The sequence below is a fragment of the Pelecanus crispus genome, chromosome 21, assembly GCF_030463565.1.
Source record: "Pelecanus crispus isolate bPelCri1 chromosome 21, bPelCri1.pri, whole genome shotgun sequence".
In the NCBI taxonomy this organism is placed as follows: Eukaryota; Metazoa; Chordata; class Aves; order Pelecaniformes; family Pelecanidae; genus Pelecanus; species Pelecanus crispus.
In genome coordinates, this window is record NC_134663.1 from 6,477,558 (window position 1) to 6,496,301 (window position 18,744).

Genomic DNA, 18,744 nt, shown 5'->3' on the forward strand with positions numbered 1-18,744 from the left:
ATCCTCGCTGCCCCGTCCCGGACCCCCAGCCATGCCCAGGGGGCTGGGAGCCAGGCCAGCTGAACCCCGAGGACCTCTGCGCCCCTCACGCGTGCCACCTTCGGCCTCCTTGGGGCCTGTGCAGAAGCTGCTGCGGTCCCGCAGGCACCCCGGCCCCTGGTCAGTCTGGTGTAGCTGGTGCTGCCGCACATGACTCAAGACACAGGGTCTCTGCATGCCTCTCGGTGGGAAACATCCGGATGTTGTCCAGGTAGGGCACAACGCAGCTGTGGAGCAAATCCCTCAGGACATAGCTTCCAAAACACCAGAAGGTGCCTGGAGCATTGCAGAGTCTGACTCACACCATTCTACAGCAGGAAAATCGGGGCGTGCGTCACAGCAGAGGAGCCAAGGGCAGCCCCAGGGGACATAGCCCATGTCTGCAACCCCGGACCTCGCACACTACTCACTAGGCCACGCTGCATCTCTGCTACAAGTTTTTAATATATTTAAAATACTGCTTATATATTTGAAACAGGCTTATTATGTGCTACCCCTACATATTTACATCCGAGGGGCAACGAGACCAGTCAGTGGAGTGCATGCAAGGCAGCATGGGGGAACAAGCAGCCTGTGCCCCGCCAGGAATCCCTCAGCAGCACTCTGGGGGATACAAACTCAAACCCTCCAGCTCCTCCACCTCTGGCAAAGCCTTGTTTTTCCGGAAGAAGAACTGAGTCTCCTCCTCAGCATCCAGGATTTCACTGAGGGATGACACCACAGGGTCATGGTCCTTCAGTATCACTGGGTAGTGGCTCCCAGCCCGCTCTATCCGCAGCGAGCGCCGCACTGGCGTCAGGAATTTAATCTTCTGGCCTTCCAGCAACTCCTCTCCTCTGCGGGGAGGACAAGAGCCTTTAGGTAAATCCTGCAGAGGAGTGCTGGCACAGGCAGAGGGTGCTTGCTGCCAGGAGCATGCAGCTCAGCCTTACCTGGTTGCAGACGTAACCTGTAACTTGACTGAGACGGGCAGGCTGGTCAGGGACCGCCCTGTTGGGCAGGGAGTCGCCACCACATGCTGCCTCTCACTCGGGCAAGGTGTTGTAGGGTCCCAAGGAATGGGCTGCTCAGCCTTTTCCCCTGACAGGAGAGGAGAAGGGCAGTGTGGTTGCAGAGAGGGCAGAGAGCAGCGGCCGGGGAGGGATTACAACACCGCAGCGCTCCGGACACAGGCGAGGGCACCTTCCTATGGAAGCATGATGGGCCGGGACCGTGCCCAGCCCTGGCAGAGGAATCCTGCCCCATTTTTGAGATCAGGATTCCAGACTTTCACCACACTCGGTCTCCATCAATGTCAACAGGGACACAGGCTGCTGGGACAGACTGCAAACCATGCTGCTTCCCTGCCTCCAGCAGCAGGGAACCCCAGCCTGCCAGCCACCCCCACATGCACATGTTACCTTCTGATGTTTGGTCTGCAGCCTTCAAAATATCAAGGACAACTTCTCTGAGCTCCTGGAGCGGCTGCAGAAAAAGCAGAACGTGGGTCATGGCAGGCCTGACTCAGGAACGGAGACCGGAGTTGCAACTGAATAGCAGAAAAGGCTTTTGCTGCATCGTGACACCCTGTGCTGGAGACAGTGGCAAAAGGCTGCAGAATTTACCTTCTGCAAGCGAGATCTGCCGGCACACAGGCACGGCTGGGCAGGCGTCCACCCTGCGCGGGTAAATCCCACCAGGTGCCGCAGTTACGCCACCCAGACCAGCACAGAACTGCCGTCCCACTGCTTCCAGCTACAGTGCTGACACGGCGCAGGATGCGTGTCCTCCCCGTCCTCCCCCTGGCCCCATTCGTGCCTGCATGGCCCTGCCTGCTCGGCTGATTAAAGCTGAAGGTTTTTCTATGGGGCAAAACAGGACCGGCAGCTCTAAAGGGCTTTTTCACCAGTGACCAGTGCTGCTAAACTTATCCCAAAATCTGACCCCTGGATCTCGAGGAAATCTGCTGGCACAGAGGCAGGGAACACAGGGAGCTACGGAAGAGAAGCGCGCCTCACTCACCACAGCACCAGCGCAGACTGCTGCTTTGTATAACCCCGTCACATCAAAAGGGCCACTCCGGGCGAGGAGTTTCGCTTTGCAGATCCAGAACTTTGCAAATTTCTCTGCGTGGGGCACGTGGGACAGCACTGCAGAGAGCTCCTCTGCCTGGACACCCTACAAGAAGGGCAAGGTCCCGGAGAAAGGCGTCAACTGCAAGGGCCAGCGAGGTGCACTGGGGGAGCTGTCAGCACGAAACTGCTCTCCCAGTGGTCTCTAGGAAAAGGAGTCTCTGAAGAGGCTGTTTTTTGCAAGTCTCCTACGTGACCATGGAGAGGTAATAGCTTTCCTGCCTCTATTTTCCCCTTAGTAAAATGAGACTCATATGTCAGAGGGATGTCAAGAGACAGACTCTTCAGTGCTGGCACTAATGGAGCCACTAAACCCCAGAACAGCGCTAGCGCTCGGCATTCCCAGATACTTCACAGCAGCTGTGAGGTCCACCAGGGACGTACCTCAAGCTGGCTCAATCAGCCAGGGCTGCTGCTGCAGAAATTACTGCTGCAGACTGCACTGTCAGGTACCAGGACTCCGGCAATAACACGCAAGCCCCGTGACTGGGTATCGCTCCATTTTCCCCGTTAGCGTGTCTCACATGCCTTTGGGTATCACTGTTTTCCCCATTAGTGCATCTCACATGCCTTCGGCCTATCTGTAACTCCACAAGGACTTTTACTTTTGTTACCCCTCCGACAACTGCAGCCAAGCAAGAACGCTTGCTCCAAACCCCTCTGTGCTGTTGGGAGGACGTGGCCCTCATCTCCTGGGGTGCTCCAGGAGGAGCCCATTCAAGCAGCTCCTTTCCTGTTCCCACCTCCTCAACGAGCTTCAGGCACTCAATTAATATGTTGTTGACATTCTCCAGGCAGAGCTGCTCTGGTTTCTCCTGCTTCTCTTTTTCCTTGACATTTCTCCAGGACAGCTTCACTGTCTGTTTCTGAAGCAGCGTCATAGGCGGCCGCTTGTATGTCTTGCCTTTGGACGCCAACCACTCTTCCAGCTGTTTCCTGTCAAAGGACCAAGGGATCACTGTTACCACCCCAGCAGACTGCCAGCACTTGCCAGGCTACTGTTTTCCCTTGGAATTTGCCTCTAGCCAACTTCAGCTGCTCAGGAAGAACCAGTACATCTATCCTAAAAATGCATCTGAGCTGTAGGCCGGGAAAGGAAAACCCTCTCAAGTTTAAGTGTGCCTCGAAGATAAAACAGGAGAGCAGCTGCACGCTCTCCTCCCACTCGCTGAATCGGTAGGGGAGGAACCCAGGGTACCACCAAATCTCATCCCCACCCTCCTCTTTTCTGGTGCATCAATCTCCAAACAGGTGTTCACTGATAAGGGGACTTTGGACCCTGTTTTCAACAAGTTGGCGCTGGTTCACCCAGTCAAACAAACACTTTAAACTCTGCTGTCCTCTGAAGGTGAGGACAGGGGCGTCCAAAGCTGCTACTTACTTACGATCCGCAGCGGATGGGGTCCTGGGAACACGCCTAGCCTGTACTCCACTTGCCTTTGACAGCTCTGGTTTAAGCCTATCTCTCCTACTCGTAAAATCGCTCTCAATTGCTTGAGTTTTGGAGCCATGTATGCTGCGAGGCTGGTTCCAGGGGACTGTCACTCGGGATGCTGCCGTGTGTCTGGGAGGCACCACGTTTACATCCTTCCTATCCACCTCCCTTTTAGCCACGGGCCTTTGCCATTGCACCGTGCCACCCGGTTTCAGGCTGGATTTGAGGTTTGTGGTCCCCTGGGGCCTGCTAGAGGCCGGAGGCTTTGTGGGAGATCTTTTCAGTTGTGAAGGTCTACTGTGGTGCTTAAGACCTCCCCCTGGAAGCACGCCGAGTGGCTTTCCCATGGGTTGCCTTGGCACATTAGTTTTTTCCTGGTTTGCCCCTGGTTTTTTATGTAGCAAATTAGTAGAACCAGTAAGTAACCGAGGGGGCTGCAACGGATGAGTTTTGACACTTGGTTTTTGAGACGTGCTCTTTGAGCCTGGCAGGGTTTTCCTGAATTTATCCTGAATTGGCTCTTCCTTAGGCTGGCGGCTATTAATTCTGTCCTTTGGGCCCGTGATGGTTCTTGACATTGTGGCTGAGCTTTGCCTGTGAGCCAAGACTCTCTTGTTCCCAAGACTGTTTCCATCAGACTGAAAAACTCTGTTCAGCACAGGGTGCGTAGAGGGTTGTGCTTGGATGTTTTCTTTGTTGCAGACCAGCCTGTCCTGCAGGCCCTCATTTAGGGAGCAAGGTGCCCCAGGAGGGGGGTGGTCACTTCCAGTCTGAGGTGCTACAGCAGTGACAGTCTCCTGTGCAGGCTTCTTGCTCCTTTCTGGATTTAGGTGACCAGAGTTTGAAGTTGGGAGCCTCCCTCTGGGCTGTGTAGAGTGGCTCATGCTTGGCATGAGCCCCACAGGAAGCTTTGCACTCTTCCTCAGCTGCTCTGAACGCACCACCGCTGCTCTCTGGGATGTATTTGAAGACTTCTGCTGAGCAACATGGCCAGCGTGCTGTGTGGATTTGGCACCAAGCTTGCCATCCCTCTGAGCACCCTTCACCACGTTTCTGACAACATCCTTCTTGTTCCTGTTGACCTGGAGAGACAAAGCGAACCTCAGCCCTGAGGAGAGCTCAGCTTGGTCAGACCCTGACAGCTCGCTCCTGCCCCAGCCTTGCTAGCCCAGGGGACGTCCACGTGAAGGCCTGTGGTGACAAAGCAGTCATCCAGAGGACTAAAACACAACACCCACCAGCGCATAGACAGAGGATGAGTCCCCCCACACTAAGTTCCTCTGAAAAATAATTAGTTGACTCATTGCCAGCTATTTAGCAATCTGTTGACTGCACCCCATTAGAGTCAGGAACTCACAACCCTGATTTGGGTACCCTGTTCTGCCCAGGCTTGCTTCAAGCATGAAATACAAAGCTAGACTCAAAAGTTTTCTACTTACATGTTCTAGTTTAGAAACTGATTCTAAGGGTCGATTCAGGCGATTTGTCTGGTCCTTCAGAAAGGGTCTGCAGGAAGTCAAACAAGATATCAGTTTTTTAATAGCTGTTGCAGAAAAGGTTAAATATCTAAAAAACTGCTGGGTGTCTCAGTCACAGGAGCTTATGAGAAGGAAATCGAAAAGCTGTCAAGGAAGTACCAGGTAATACTAATTCTTTTTCTTTTGTGTGGCAACAGAAAAGCAACACAAAACACGGACAGCCAAGGTTGTCACAAAACTTACGGCTTCCACTGACAACAAAAGTAACCAAAATGGTTCCTGCAGCAGAGGGGCCTGGCAGGCAGGAGAGCGCAATGGGTTTGGAGGCTCCCAAGGCTGCTGCCCGTGGCTGGCGTCCGACTTGCCCCGCGTGCCACAGGCAGCTGAGGTGCATCCAAGTCTGCTGCTGTGCTGCAGGTCACAGCGGTGTCTCACAGCGTATTGGCCTCTGCCACGGCAAGCCGCAGCGCTGCAGCGGCTGATTCATGAGCCACTCGGCTGCCCAGGCACTGGCAGCAAAGCAGGGAGGTGGGGCAGCAGCCCCGGCTGTCAGCTCCCCCATCCTGTCCTCCTCCTCCTCCCTCCTGAATTGGAGCCCTCTGACAGCAACCAGCTGCGGGGTTCTACCACCCCTCTGCTCTGAAGCTAGCAGCTCAGCCGTTAGGGAAGATTAATGCCTGTGCAGATATTTTTCTGTAATGGAAGAGGCCCAGAGAGTTAGAGTATTGTCCTCTATTCTATACAAGTGGTGTACTGTGCCGTAAAGAAAGATCATGAATCTTCTCTCCTGTTTCTATTATATTAGTGGTGTTTTCCAGAGCCTGGCACCAGGGACTGGTTTGCTCTTTCTGGTCTCTGGTTCTGCTTCCCTTTACCTTCTCCCCACAGAGAAGTTTTATGGCTTCCTTTGCACTACAATATCATGAGAAATACTCACTGCAATGGGGAGTCTTTCAAGTATTCAGGTTTGCCAAGTGCATCAGCAGTTTCAATCAAAAGCTTTGCAGAAAGGTGCCTTGCTACCTGCAGCCTGCAAGCAGCCGCTGCGCTCACAGCAGCGTATCTGCACGCAGCCTGGCTCCAGAGGAACCGAGCAAGGCAGTGAAGGGGTCCCAGAGCTGGGTAACTCATTTAACAGGTGGTTGTATCTATTTCCTTTTAAATGCACTGAAAATGCCCCTTCCTAATATTAACCTATCCCAGCAGGCCACTGAAAGCTGCCATTAAAATGCAGCAGTGAGACCTGAACCACCCTTTCTTCAAGATCCGGTCACAAAGCTGAGTTGTTGGCAAAAAGGGCTGTTCTGTCAGACCCAAGAGCTAAGATGAGAAAGTTTCACGGAGACTCAGAAAATACCCAGAAGAGACAATATCAACCAGCAGGAAACATCAACACTCAAACCATCCCTTTTCTCCTGCTGCCAGTAACTCCGCAGAGTACTGCCGGGGTGCTGCGGGGGCAAGTGCTGTCCCTGGTCGCTGCCTTGACAGCGAGGCGCTGGGAGGAGGCAATTCTCTGTACGCTAGTGAATCGCTGCAGAGAGAAGGCAGACACTGGCAAGCTGGGAAGTCAGCTTTACCTCAGAGAATCACCAAGCAATTTGGGTTGGAAGGGACCTTTACAGATCATCTAGTCCAAGCCCAACATCCTCCTGACTTACTTTGCACTCAGGCATTTCAGCTTTTCTTTGGCTGCTTGGTACGCCTGGAGCCGTCTTCTCTGCTCTTCTGCAAAGAGATGGTAGGAAAATGCAGCGCACGCACCACAACCTCGGTATTTGGAGCACCAGTAAGAATGGATTTCTTTTACATTCACAGCATTACCGTGCAGGTCCCCCACGCTCCCCACCCAAGCCTGGCAATGCTGTTCCCAGAAATTCCCAGAGCACTTCCACACACATGATATTGCCCAGAGGCTCATCGGCACATAAAGAACAGAGCTCTCCAACCACTCATGGCACGATGCTGCTCAAAACCTCAGTTGTGTGGGGCTTAGTCAATTTGCTGAAGGAAAGGGGAGATGCTGCCGATGACACTGCTTCAGCTATGTATCCCATTAGCCTGTACCCTGCTGCGGCCAAGCCCTCTGCTAACACAGGCAGGTGGGAAAAGCGAGGAGCATCTCAACAGCAGGGGCAGGGGATACCTCTGACAGCCCCAGTGTGGCTGAGGGCTGTGGTACTGGGACATCTTATGGCAGGGATGGCCCAGCCTGGCTGGGGTCCAGCATCACACCGTCCCCAGGGCCTTGCCCCTGTCCCTAAAGCTGTCCCACCCTCATCTGATAGCCCACACGCCCAGAGCTCTGAGGGCACCTCAGTCCCCCTCTCCGCCAGCCATCTGCTCCCCAAGGCACCCCCTTCCCTTGACATTGCACCCCAAGGCTTCCACAGAGCCCCAAGAGCACCACAGTACCCCTGGGTGCCCCCAGTCTCCCCAGCACTCCAAGGCACACCCCAAACCCCTCCACACTGCCTGCCTGCCCTCCCAAACCACATCAATGCATCCGCTCCATGGGAACCCAACACCCTCACCCCGCAAACCACTCCGATGTGCCTCCCAAAGTCCCAGCAGCCACTCAGTCCGCCCCTGCACCCCCATGCCGCCCCCCAAGGCGGGCCCACCGACACCCCAAGTCCACCCAAGCCTACCTCGGATCACCCCCAGCCCAGCACCCCGCATTGCACGGGGCACTCGCGACCACCTCCATCACCTCAGGGTCCCCACAGATCGCTCCCAGCCCGCACCCGGTGGGGCGGCCCCCCCTACCCCGAGGGTCTGCCATGTCCCTGCCCCACAGGGTCCTCCGATCACCCGCAGCCCCCCCGGAGACTCCCGGTCCCATATCAGCCCCATCTCCCCCCCCCGCAGGGCCCCCAGCCCCCCGCTCTCCCCACACGCACCGGCCCCGCGGGGCCCCCGCAGCGCCCGCACCCCCAGCACCCCCTGGCCTCACCCGCCCGGCCCGAGGGCACCCCCGGCCCCGCACCCTGCGCGGCCGCCCGTGCCCGCTCCATGCCGGCCGCTCGCCTCAGCCCGGCCAACGGCCCACCCGCCGCCGCCAACGGCCGCGCCGCGCTCATTGGCCACCGTCTTCTTCAAACTGCCCAATGGAGAGCGCGAAACCTGCGGAGCCGGTGGGACAGGAGAGCCGTGATTGGCTAGAGGCGGCAGGGGGGGCGGTGACAACGCGTCCCCTCCGGCAGCCCTAAACGCTGGGCGCCGGGGGCGGGGCGGGGGCGGGGCGGGGGCGGGGCGGGGGCGGGGGCGGGGCGGGGGCGGGGCGCCAGCGGCTGCCCCGTCAATTAGTCCCGCCTTCTGTCAATCAGCGTGCGGCGGGGAGGCATTGCACGGGCTGGAGTGGCACGGCAGGACATGACACGGCATGCCATTCCACGCCATTCCACGCCATGCCACGCCATGCCACGCCATGCCACGCCATTCCATGCCCTGCCACGCCCTGCCAGACCGTGCCAAGCATGCCTTGCCATGCCAGGCCACACCACGCCGTGTCATGCAATGCCACATCAGGCTATGCCAGACCATGCCATGCCATGCCATGCCAGATCATGCCATGCCATATCATGGCATGACACATCAGGCCATATGCCGCACCATGCCAGGCCACATCATGCCATGCCATATCATGGCATGACACATCAGGCCATATGCCGCACCATGCCAGGCCACATCATGCCACGCCATATCATGGCATGACACATCAGGCCATATGCCGCACCATGCCATGCCACGCCCCGCTATGCCATGCCACGCCAGACCACGCCACGCCATGCTGTGGTATGCCAGGCCACACTGCACAATGTCACGCCATGCTACGGCCCACCACGCCATGCCTCAGTGGTGGGTGGTGGCGGCGGCTGGGGCAGAGGTGGCAGCCCCGGTGACCCCCACCAGCGGGACGCCCTCTCCAGCCGCCCCCCTGGCTGCGGGGTGGGCGTGGGGACGGGGTGGCCGAGGGTCCTGCATGGGGCCAGCCAAGGCAGGGTGGCCCCTCAGCTGTGGGGTGGCCCGTGGGCTGTAGGGTTGCCCCAGCACTCCCCGGGCTTTCCACCCAGGCCTGGAGAGCCCCCAAAAGCAGCTGAAACAGCGGGATTTTCCCATCCATAAACCACCCCCACATCATTTAACCCCTGTGAGAGCAACGAGCCGAGCAACGCCATCCTGGGAAACCTTTTATTTCCACCTCCATCACCAACAAATATTTCCATTCCCAATAAAATCTCACAATATTTCTAATGAAATATATATAAGTTAAAAGCAAGGGGTGAACACAATAAATAAGTATAAAAGCACTGGACAGACATGATAAATATAAATATAAGTATAAATTGGGGTGACTTGGGCCCACGGGGCCCAGAGCTGCTATTTCACCTGAAATAGATGGGGAGGACAGCGGTCTCAGCTGGGGTGTTTGTACTCGGTACATACAGCCTTAAAACCGGCAACTGCCGGTTGGGTTGGGTTGGGCACGGGGGCTCCTCAGCGACTGCTCAGCTCGTAGGTGGCGATGTTGACCTGATCGGGCTGGTTGGTGATGCCGACGGGCTGGCGAGGCTGCAGGGAGGTGCAGATGAACCAGCCGGGGAAGGCGGCTGACTCGAAGCGGGTGGTCCCTTCATTTGGGCTGTCCAGGCGGTAGAAGATGAAGCGGGTCAGCTCCACGCTCTCGATGTCCCTCCTGATGTCAGCTTCCTACAACCAGGGGAAGAAATGCGGTTCAGGGTGGGATGGAGCCCCCAGCCCCATGGGGGACGGACCCGGCAGGACCCCCCACTCACCTCCAGCTGCAGCACGGGCTTGGTGCCGCTCATCACACATGACATGTAGAGTTGGTAGCCCTTGATGCCCAATGCCACCGGCATCCGCCCAGTCCCCGGGCCACCCTGTGATGACCGGGTACGGTACAGAGCAATGTTGAGCTTCACTGCAGAGAGAAGGGATGGGTTAACAGGTGGTCCCAGGGCTGCGGGCTGGCTCCCAGGTGCTCCTGGGGTCGGGGACAGGAACATTGGGTCAGGACTGTATCCCCTCACCTTTCCGCCCCGCAGAGGGTCCCTGCAGGTGCAGGGCCACCAGCTGGGTGGGCGACTCCAGCACAAAGCACTTTTGGTCAATGTCGAGGATGTCGAAGGACTGGGAGCGGGTGTAGCGGTAGACAGGTGCCCCGGCGTAGCTGCTCTCAATCTGCTGGAAGGAGACGGGATCTGCGGGAAGGGAGATGGTCAGGAGGATGCTGATGCTCCCGGGTTCAAGAGCATCCCCAACAGCATCCCCCGGCTGGGGTGACACCCCTGACACCACCCCCCCATACCGAAAATATTATCCAGGAAGTCCCCAAGGTCACTGTCAGCAAAGTCCCTGTGCGCTGGCCGCTTCAGGAGCTTGGTCATGGCCACCACAAGGACGGCGGCCCGGCGAAAGATCCTGACAGGGTGTTGGTTGGTCACCATCACCTGGATGCCCACCCCAGGCGATGTCACCTCCGAGTCCAGGTGGGGTTTCTGGGGAGGAAAAGGGACATGGGGTGAGAGCCCGGCTTCCCCATCATGGGGGTCTCCTCGTCCCCACCGCCCCAGTGTTACCTTCTGTGGGCAGACGCAGTCAGGGCCATAAAACGTCTCCTCATTCAGGCTGAAATGCAAAGGGAGATAGTGAAGCCAGGGCCACCACGGCACCAGGGCGGCATCGCGTCCCTGTGGTGGTGCATCTCCCCCCGCTTTTCTTTCTTTGACCACTTTATGATTTCAGGAATTCCTGCCAGACCGCGGCCTGGTGTAGTGAGCTGGTCAGTTAGGCACCCCTTAATTGTACCAGACACTCCTACATGGCTGACGCGGAGAGCGGTCCTATCTTTATTAGAAACTCCATATTATGGCTAACGAGGGGAGCGAGAACAATCAGCTACCCTGACAGCCTTGAAACAGAGCGGTATCATTATTACCAGAATTCCAGCAATTACTGACCCAGATCGTGGCTCAGATGGAGATTTACAATGACTAAAGCCAATCATCTCACGATCCTATAAACAGCAGTCCTAAGTGAGGCCCTTGGAGCTCTCCTGGACTGCGGCGGGCTGCGCCAGCACCTCGCTCTGAGCGGGACGCCTCTCAGAGCCAGCAAGCTCTGAAAGTTTGCTAAAATCGGAGGTCCATTGCTGAAGAGCGACGGTGGAGCCTGGGCTGAAACCCTTTGCTCCTCGAGGCTCCACCCTTGCCCGTTGAGAAATGCCAAGACATTCGATGTGAGTATTTCACTGAACTCGAGGGGGATTTGTAGCAGATATACCTTTATATATATATGTATATAAATATATATATATTCATGTCTGTGTGTGTATGCATGTGTGAATCAGTTTAAGCAGTCTGTAGATATATGATTTAATTACAAAGTGAGTCTTACACTGCTGCTAGGTATATACATATATATTATTCTTATTCACATAAACCGTTGACCAAGTCTGAGACTAAGATTGGACCCAGCCGCACCTAGGCTCCTGTCTGAAAAGGAGTTTAGAAAGTTTCTGAACCTCGTGACTCAACGGGAGGGTCCCCCTTATCCCCTGCATCCACGATCTCTCTGTGAATCATTGCAACTCAGCGTAACTTAATTTTGTACGCTTCTTCCATGTAGTAATAGAGCGAACCTTGCCATCCTCGAATCTTTAACTAAGTCGCTGTTTTGATCAATTTTGTCTAATCACTTTGTTAATCACTGATGACTGAGTGCTATTAAAATACCACAGCCAAATCCTGCGACTTGCCACAAGTAAATTTTAAACTACTACTAAATCAAACTGTGTAAAGTCACTCATTCACGACAAATTAACATAGTCAGCAGGATTCACAAATCTGCGTTTGCGACAAATTGGCAAAGTCGGCAGGATGGCAAGTAGTATCACTGATTATTTAAAAACGCAATTAATAAAATTAAAATTACTAAAACTCCTAATAGACACGGGAGCACAATTTTCAATATTGACACAAGAAGATGCTGAGAAGCTGAGTATACGACCCCGACGGCAAAGAGTTAAAATTACTGGAGTGAACGCAGCAAGTGCTATTTGTCAAACTGCAAAGGTTAATTTATGCCTCCCGGGCAAAAAACACATGTTGTCTACCCACTTTGCAGTGAAAAATCATAATGAAAATATTTGGGGCTTTGATGTTTTGAATGGCTGAACCTGGCGTCTCCCAGACGGTGGGATGTGGTGCTTTGGTTCAAATATTAATCCTAACCCGGATAAAGATCGGGAGGTTACAGTGCGTTTACTCTGTGCAGCCCCTGCACTCCCTAATTCCAAAGTTGCTAACATACCACAATACCCAATTTCTGCTGCGGCATGAGACGGAATTTCTAAAGGCATAGCTGATTTAGAAAAACGACAAATGAACATAGCAGGATTCACAAATCTGTGTTCGTGACAGTCCCCAATATCGCCTCCGGCACAGCCATGCTTACCTGACGCTCTCCAGCGTGTCCAAATTGGGGACGAATGCCATCTCTGCCGCTGACTGCAAAAGCCTGGGTAGAGACCTGCCGGTACCTGTCGAGTGCCGCGGCTGCCTGTCCTGCGTGCAGCGTCGCCTGGGCGCTCTCTGAGCCTGGTGCCGACGCGGCGGGTTTTCAAGAGCTGCTGGAAGGAACTGCCGTCACAGCGGGATTTCCACCCTTTGCAACCCCAGTTCCTCTGCCCAGGCCGGGGGTTGGCTGGCCCCGAGCAGTGCTGTGGGGCCGTGCACGGGGCAGAGAATCACAGAGTGCTTTGGGTGGGCAGGGCCCTTCAGAGCCCACCCAGCCCAGCCCCTGCAGTGCCAGGGACAGCTTTAACCAGCCCAGGGTGCTCACAGCCCCGTCCAGCCTGGCCTGGGATGTTCCCAGGGATGGGGCCTCCACCGCCTCTGGGCAACCTGTGCCAGTGCCTCACCACCCTCACTGTGAAACATTTCTTCCTTATATCCAGTCTAAATCTATTCTTCTTTAGTTAAAACCATTATTCCTCGTCCTGTCACAACAGGCCTTGCTACAAAGTCTGTCCCCATCTTTCCTGTAGCCCCTGTCAGCACTGCCAGGCCGCACTCAGGTCTCCCCGCAGCCCCCTCCTCTCCAGGCTGAGCACCCCCAGCCCCCCCAGCCTGGCCCCGCAGCAGAGGGGCTCCGGCCCTCGGGGCATTTCTGTGGCCTCCCCTGGCCCCGCTCCAGCAGCTCCGTGTCCTTGTGCTGAGGGCCAGAGCTGGGCGCAGGGCTGCAGCGGGGGTCTCAGCAGAGCGGAGGGGCAGAATCCCCTCCCTCGCCCCGCTGCCCACGCTGCGGGCGATGCAGCCCAGGATACAGTGCTGCCAGTGCACATTGCCGGCTCATGTCCAGCTTTTCACCCCCCAGCACCCCCAAGTCCTTCTTGGCAGGGCTGCTCTCCATCCCCTCATCCCCCAGCCTGTGCTGATAGCGGGGGTTGCCCCGTCCCAGGTGCAGGACCTTGCACTTGGCCTTGTTGAACCTCATGAGGGTCACACAGGCCCACCTCTCCAGCTTGTCCAGGTCCCTCTGGGTGACATCTTGTCCTTCTGGTGTGTCAGCTGCACCACTCAGCTTGGTGTCATCGGCAAACTTGCCGAGGGTGCACTCGATCCCTCTATGTCATTGATGAAGATGTTAAACAGCACCGGTCCCAGTGCAGACCCCTGAGGGACCCCACTTGTCACCGGTCTCCATGTGGACATCGAGCCATTGACCACTGCTCTCGGGAGTCTGTGGCCATCCAGCCAATTCCACATCCACTGAACAGTCCACCCATCAAACCCATATCTCCCCAATTTAGAGAGAAGGAAGTTGTGGGGGACTGTGCCGAAGGCTTTACAGAAGTCCAAGTAGATGACATCCATTGCTTTTCCCTTGTCCACGGATGCCATCACTCCTTCATAGAAAGCCACTAGGTTGGTCAGGCAGGACTTGCCCTTGGTGAAGCCGTGCTGGCTGTCTCGAGTCACCTCCCTGTCCTCCATGTGCTTTAGCATATCTTCTAGGAGGATCTGCTCCATGATCTTCCCAGGCACAGAGGTGAGGCTGACGGGTCGGTAGTTCCCAGGGTCCTCCTTTCTTCCCTTCTTAAAAATTTTAAAAACATTCCCCTTTTTCCAGTCACCAGGGGCTTCACCTGACCGCCATGACTTTTCAAATATCATGGAGAGTGGCTTGGCAACTGCATCAGCCAATTCCCTCAGGACTCTGGGCTGCATCTCATCAGGTCCCACAGACTTGTGTACATTCAGGTTCCTCAGGTGGTCTCGAACCTGATCTTCCCTTACAGCGGGAGGGGCTTTACCCCCCTGCTCCCCATCCTGCACTCCATCGACTCGGGAGGGGCGAGGAGAGAGGCTGCCAGTGAAGGCTGAGGCAAAACAGTTGTTGAGTACCTCAGCCTTCTCCTCGTCTGTTGATACGAGGCCGCCATTCTTCTTCATCGGGGGGTATGCTTTGGGGCTGGTGTGCGGGGCAGAGCAGGGGGGATGCTTTGGGGTTCATGTGTGAGGCAGAGAGCAAGGGCGATGTTGGGGGTCCACGTGTGGGGCTGGTGCTCGTGTGCTGGCTCTCGGCGGCCACGCTGACCCAGCAGGGATTGCCCCAGCCCCAGCCCCGTCCCACCGGGGCCGCGATGACGCCCACCCTCGTCAGGGCCTGGAAACATGATTGCCCCGGAAGGGGCCGGTGGTGCAAGCGCTGCCGCTCCGCCATTTCCCCACAGCTTCCTCCTGCGCTGCCCGGGCCCGCGGCACGGCGGCCAGCAGAGCCCCCTCCGCCACTCCTCCTGTCCCCATCGCCCCAATAGGAGAGGGCGCAGGACCCCGCTGCGCCCTCGGTCCCTTGTGCCCACCCACACCGCCCTGGGGACACGGCCTCTGGGGAGATGCCGTGCCTCTGGGGATATGCCTTGTCACCATCGTGATGGCCGGGCCTGGGAAGTGCACGGCCGGGCTTGCGTGATCACAGGCTGTCGGGGTGTTTTCCTGGAGCCCGTTTCACTTCCCCAAAGCACCGGCCGCCCTGTGCGGCTCCTCAGCTCGCGCTTGCCACAGCCGTGACTCAGCCGGCAGGAAATTACCAGCAAACCCAAAACTCCCTGGGGCACCTGCTGCCTGCCCAGCCCTGCCCGCGCCCCCGGCCAGCCCTGCCTGCCCCCCATGCAGGGGCGAGGCCCGCCGGCTGCCACCCACGCTGGGATCCCCCGAAGGCCTGAGGTCCCCCGGGCCGCGGGGTGGTCCCCATGCAGGTGGTCCTCCAAAGCATGGTGGGGTCCCCAGGCCATCCCAGGGGTCCCCAGGCCATGGGGACAGTCCCCAGGCCATCCTAGTGTGACCTCAAGTGCGTATATTTCATTCATTTAGCTAGAATAGAAATAATACAGGACAAATTAGTAACTAAGAAAGCGCTTACAGTTTAAGGATAGAAACTAACACATGAGAATTGTGGTATGCATTATATTCAAGATAATGAAACGATACACGCCTGGCTCACAACTATAACTGCAAAGAAGAACTTCAGGGATGGGAAGTGGGGAAAATCCAGAGAGAATGTATCGGTCCTTTAAAATGATAATTGAGAATCATGATCCGGATTGGAAAGATGTGCGGGTGTTGCTAAACACTTTATTTCTGCCTGAGGAAAAGAGAATGGTGCTGGAAAAAGCTTGGGAGGAAAATGAGAGACTAAATGCAAGGGATGGTCCAGATCATTTTATGCTAGCACAAGAGTCGGACCGGGATCCAAATACAGGGGCGGGCAGAAACAGCCCAGAAGTGGACGGATTTGGATCCTGAGGATGAGGCTAATAAAATGACTTTTACCACTTTGTTTGTGGGGCAGTCAGCACTGGACATGAGGAGAAAGTTGAAAAAGCTAGATGGCATGTCTGGAATGTCAATATCTCAGTTAACAGGAATTGCATATAAGGTATACAATAAGAGGGAAGGATTGGAAGGGAAGAAAAAGCAGAAAGAGAAACTGAAGGATAGAAAGCAAAATGCTGCAATTTTAGCAGCTGCCTTTGCTCAAGCACACATTTCCTCTTGGGGAAGAGGTTTCCCAAGGGGGCGGGGGCATGAAAGGGGGTGAGGAGCAAGAAGAAATATAGGAGCTAGAGTCCCTCTGGGGAGAGACCCGTGTGTGATTTGCAAGGAAAAGGGACACTGGAAAAACGAATGCCCAAAGAAACGGACACCCCCATCTGCACCCGTTCTGGAGGCAGACTTACTTATGATTGGCACAGAAGTTTCGGATTCGGGACCGGGGGTTGAGAAATTAGTTTCCCCAGACGAACCCCTGGTTTCAGTCAAGCTGGGGAATGAGACAGTTAAATTCCTAGTTGATACAGGGGCAACGTATTCTGTACTAAATAGTTGTAAGGGGCCCATGAGTAAATTCTCAATGTCAGTGATTGGTGCCACGGGAAAACGAGAGGTCAGACTTTTCTTTCAACTGATTAAGTGTGAAATTGGGAATAAAATACATGAATTTTTGTATATGCCAGAATGTCCATTACCTCTGATGGGAAGGGATTTATTAAATAAATTGGGAGCACAAATAACCTTTGATTGGAACAAAGTTTGAGTACATATTCTGCAAAATAATGCTTGGGAGGCACAAATATATATATTACAGGAATTTTCAGAGACACAAGGTGCTGGAAATAAGGAGAAGCAAATTGAAGCCTCCTCTGAAATCATGAATGCAGTAATCCCTTTTGTCTGTGCAACCAAGAAACCTGGAAGAGCTAAATCAGCAGAATCGGTGAGAGTGGAATTGAAACCAGGAGCAAAGCTGGTAAGATGAAAACAATATCCAATAAAAATGGAGGCCCATGTTGGACTGGAGCCTATGATTAATAAGTTTCTAAAATATGGACTGTTACGAGAATGCCAGTTGGAATATAATACCCTGATTTTGCCGGTTAAAAAGCCACATTCACAGGAATACCATTTAGTACAAGATCTAAGAGCTATTAATCAAATAGAGACTGATGTTCATCCGGTGGTACCCAACCCTTACACTGTGTTAACAATGATAGTTGATTCAAATGTCTGTTTTACAGTATTGGACTTAAAGGGTGCCTTCTTTTGCATCCCATTGGAAGAACAAAGCCAGAAGCTGTTTGCCTTTGAATGGGAAAGCCCTACAACTGGATGCAAAATGCAGTTGTGCTGGACAGTGCTTCCCCAAAGACTCAAGAACAGCCCCACAATCTTTGGTAGCATACTAGCAAAAGAACTGGAGCAATGGCAAGGTAAGGAGACCACCACTACCTTGTTACAATATGTAGATGATATCTTATTGGGGGCAGACACAGTTGAAGAACGTAAAGAGACAACTATCAGCCTGTTGAACTTTCTGGGGTTAGCGGGATACAGGGTGTCACAAAAGAAAGCAGAAATTGCGCGGAAAAATGTGGTTTATCTTGAAGTATCCCAAGGAGAAAGAAAACTAGGAGTTGAAAGAAAGGATGTGTCAAATCGCCGCCCCCCAAATCAAAGAGAGAACTCAGAGGATGTAATGTTGTTATGTTTAATATGTGCTGGTTGTAAAGGAAATCTAGTCTTGCAAACCATCCAGTCGTTCGGAAGAATCCGTAACAGTAGTAGTGTGACTGCACGCCTCCTCTTACCAAAACTGGCCTTGAGCCCCTTGGATTGGGGAATTCTAACCATAGACTTAAATCTAACTTTTGAATTGATGAATAACGAAACTGGAATAATTGAGCTAAAATACAGTAACAGTAATGTAATTGCAGTTGGACACTGGTCAGAATTAGGAGTAGCATACAACTTATCCCAGAGGAGTCTATTAGATCAACGTTGGCAAGTCCAAAGTAATCAAACAAGTCCATTTGTATGAGGAGGCGATCGCAATCCGGGATTCGCAGGCCCTGGTCCATGCAGTGGATTCCGACGAGGAACAGATCTACCTCGAGTACGGACTAGCTCCGAGGAAGGTGAGCGGCACTTTATGCGAAATACGCCCTGGTATTGAATGGACCGGAGGGAAGAATCAACAGCTGAGGATGTCCAGCTACTGCCAAATACCAGAAAGGCAAGGAGCAGGGAATCTCTGGATTTTAAGTGGAACTGTACACAAGTTTTTACACGTTCTACGATAGTTTAAGGATAGGAAATAACACGAGAGTTACGGTGTGCATTCCGCTCAAGGCAAGACCTAATGGAACGATACGCGCCTTGCTACCAACCACACCCACAAAGAACCTCGCGGATGGCGGCATCCTGCAGCGAGGGCCGTGAGGTGAAGCAGCATGGCCTGAGGGCGAGCCCGCAGAGATGGCAGCGCCAGGGGACGGCGAGGCCGCGGTGGGGACTGCGACCACCGGCCCAACGGGGGGCTGAACGGACCACGCCCCGGGCACGTGCAGTCAACCGGAATCACACCGAAGCTTTAAACCGAAGCGGGTGAGATACGGAGCAGCGGGAGGCTGCTCCCGCACAGGCAGAGCTCAGGACACGAGCAGGTGTGCCCGGGCCGTGGGGTCCTGCGCCCGCCCGAGCGCGGCGCCCGCCCGCGGGAGCCCCCCGCGCCGCCCCCTCTGCGGAATCGGGCCCTGCCTCCTCTCCGGACGCACCGCGAGCGCTTCGGGAGCCGCTGCACAGGGCGGGCAGCGCCG

At 54.9% G+C, this 18,744-nt stretch overlaps 2 protein-coding genes across 5 annotated transcripts; both read right to left on the minus strand.

The window, feature by feature from the left end:
* Positions 1-311: 311 nt before the first annotated feature.
* On the minus strand, positions 312-8,080 carry CKAP2L (cytoskeleton associated protein 2 like). 4 transcript variants are annotated; one of them, XM_075724062.1, is made up of 9 exons: positions 8,053-8,080; positions 6,725-6,791; positions 5,025-5,091; positions 3,532-4,667; positions 2,894-3,086; positions 2,041-2,196; positions 1,440-1,503; positions 972-1,119; positions 312-875 (listed from the first exon to the last, which is right to left on the minus strand). In XM_075724062.1, the coding sequence occupies exons 1-9, from the start codon at positions 8,078-8,080 to the stop codon at positions 632-634; spliced, it is 2,103 nt and encodes a 700-aa protein (XP_075580177.1). In that variant the 3' UTR covers positions 312-631. The 4 variants fall into 4 exon arrangements, with proteins under 4 accessions (XP_075580177.1, XP_009480186.2, XP_075580179.1 ...); XM_009481911.2 differs by lacking the exon at positions 8,053-8,080 and having other exon boundaries at positions 6,725-7,278; XM_075724064.1 differs by lacking the exons at positions 312-875; positions 972-1,119; positions 8,053-8,080 and having other exon boundaries at positions 1,481-1,610; positions 6,725-7,278.
* Positions 8,081-9,563: 1,483 nt separating this feature from the next.
* Positions 9,564-12,583, minus strand: IL1B (interleukin 1 beta). Its single transcript, XM_075724112.1, has 6 exons — positions 12,543-12,583; positions 10,667-10,715; positions 10,396-10,585; positions 10,118-10,288; positions 9,863-10,008; positions 9,564-9,776 (listed from the first exon to the last, which is right to left on the minus strand). The coding sequence occupies exons 1-6, from the start codon at positions 12,581-12,583 to the stop codon at positions 9,564-9,566; spliced, it is 810 nt and encodes a 269-aa protein (XP_075580227.1).
* Positions 12,584-18,744: the final 6,161 nt, after the last annotated feature.

Bases quoted from the DNA above. Each gene is read 5' to 3' on its own strand.
- CKAP2L (XM_009481911.2), bottom strand. From the start codon at position 6,984: ATGAGCCTCTGGGCAATATCATGTGTGTGGAAGTGCTCTGGGAATTTC. The intron at 2,197-2,893 runs GTGGGAACAGGA...CCCTTCTTGTAG, and splicing joins GCCTGAAGCTCGTTGAGGAG to GGTGTCCAGGCAGAGGAGCT. The intron at 1,504-2,040 runs GTGAGTGAGGCG...CTTTTTCTGCAG, and splicing joins CAGTCTGCGCTGGTGCTGTG to CCGCTCCAGGAGCTCAGAGA.
- IL1B (XM_075724112.1), bottom strand. From the start codon at position 12,583: ATGGCATTCGTCCCCAATTTGGACACGCTGGAGAGCGTCAG. The intron at 10,586-10,666 runs GTAACACTGGGG...TTTCCTCCCCAG, and splicing joins ACTGCGTCTGCCCACAGAAG to AAACCCCACCTGGACTCGGA. The intron at 9,777-9,862 runs GTGAGTGGGGGG...CCCTGGTTGTAG, and splicing joins AGCCCGTGCTGCAGCTGGAG to GAAGCTGACATCAGGAGGGA.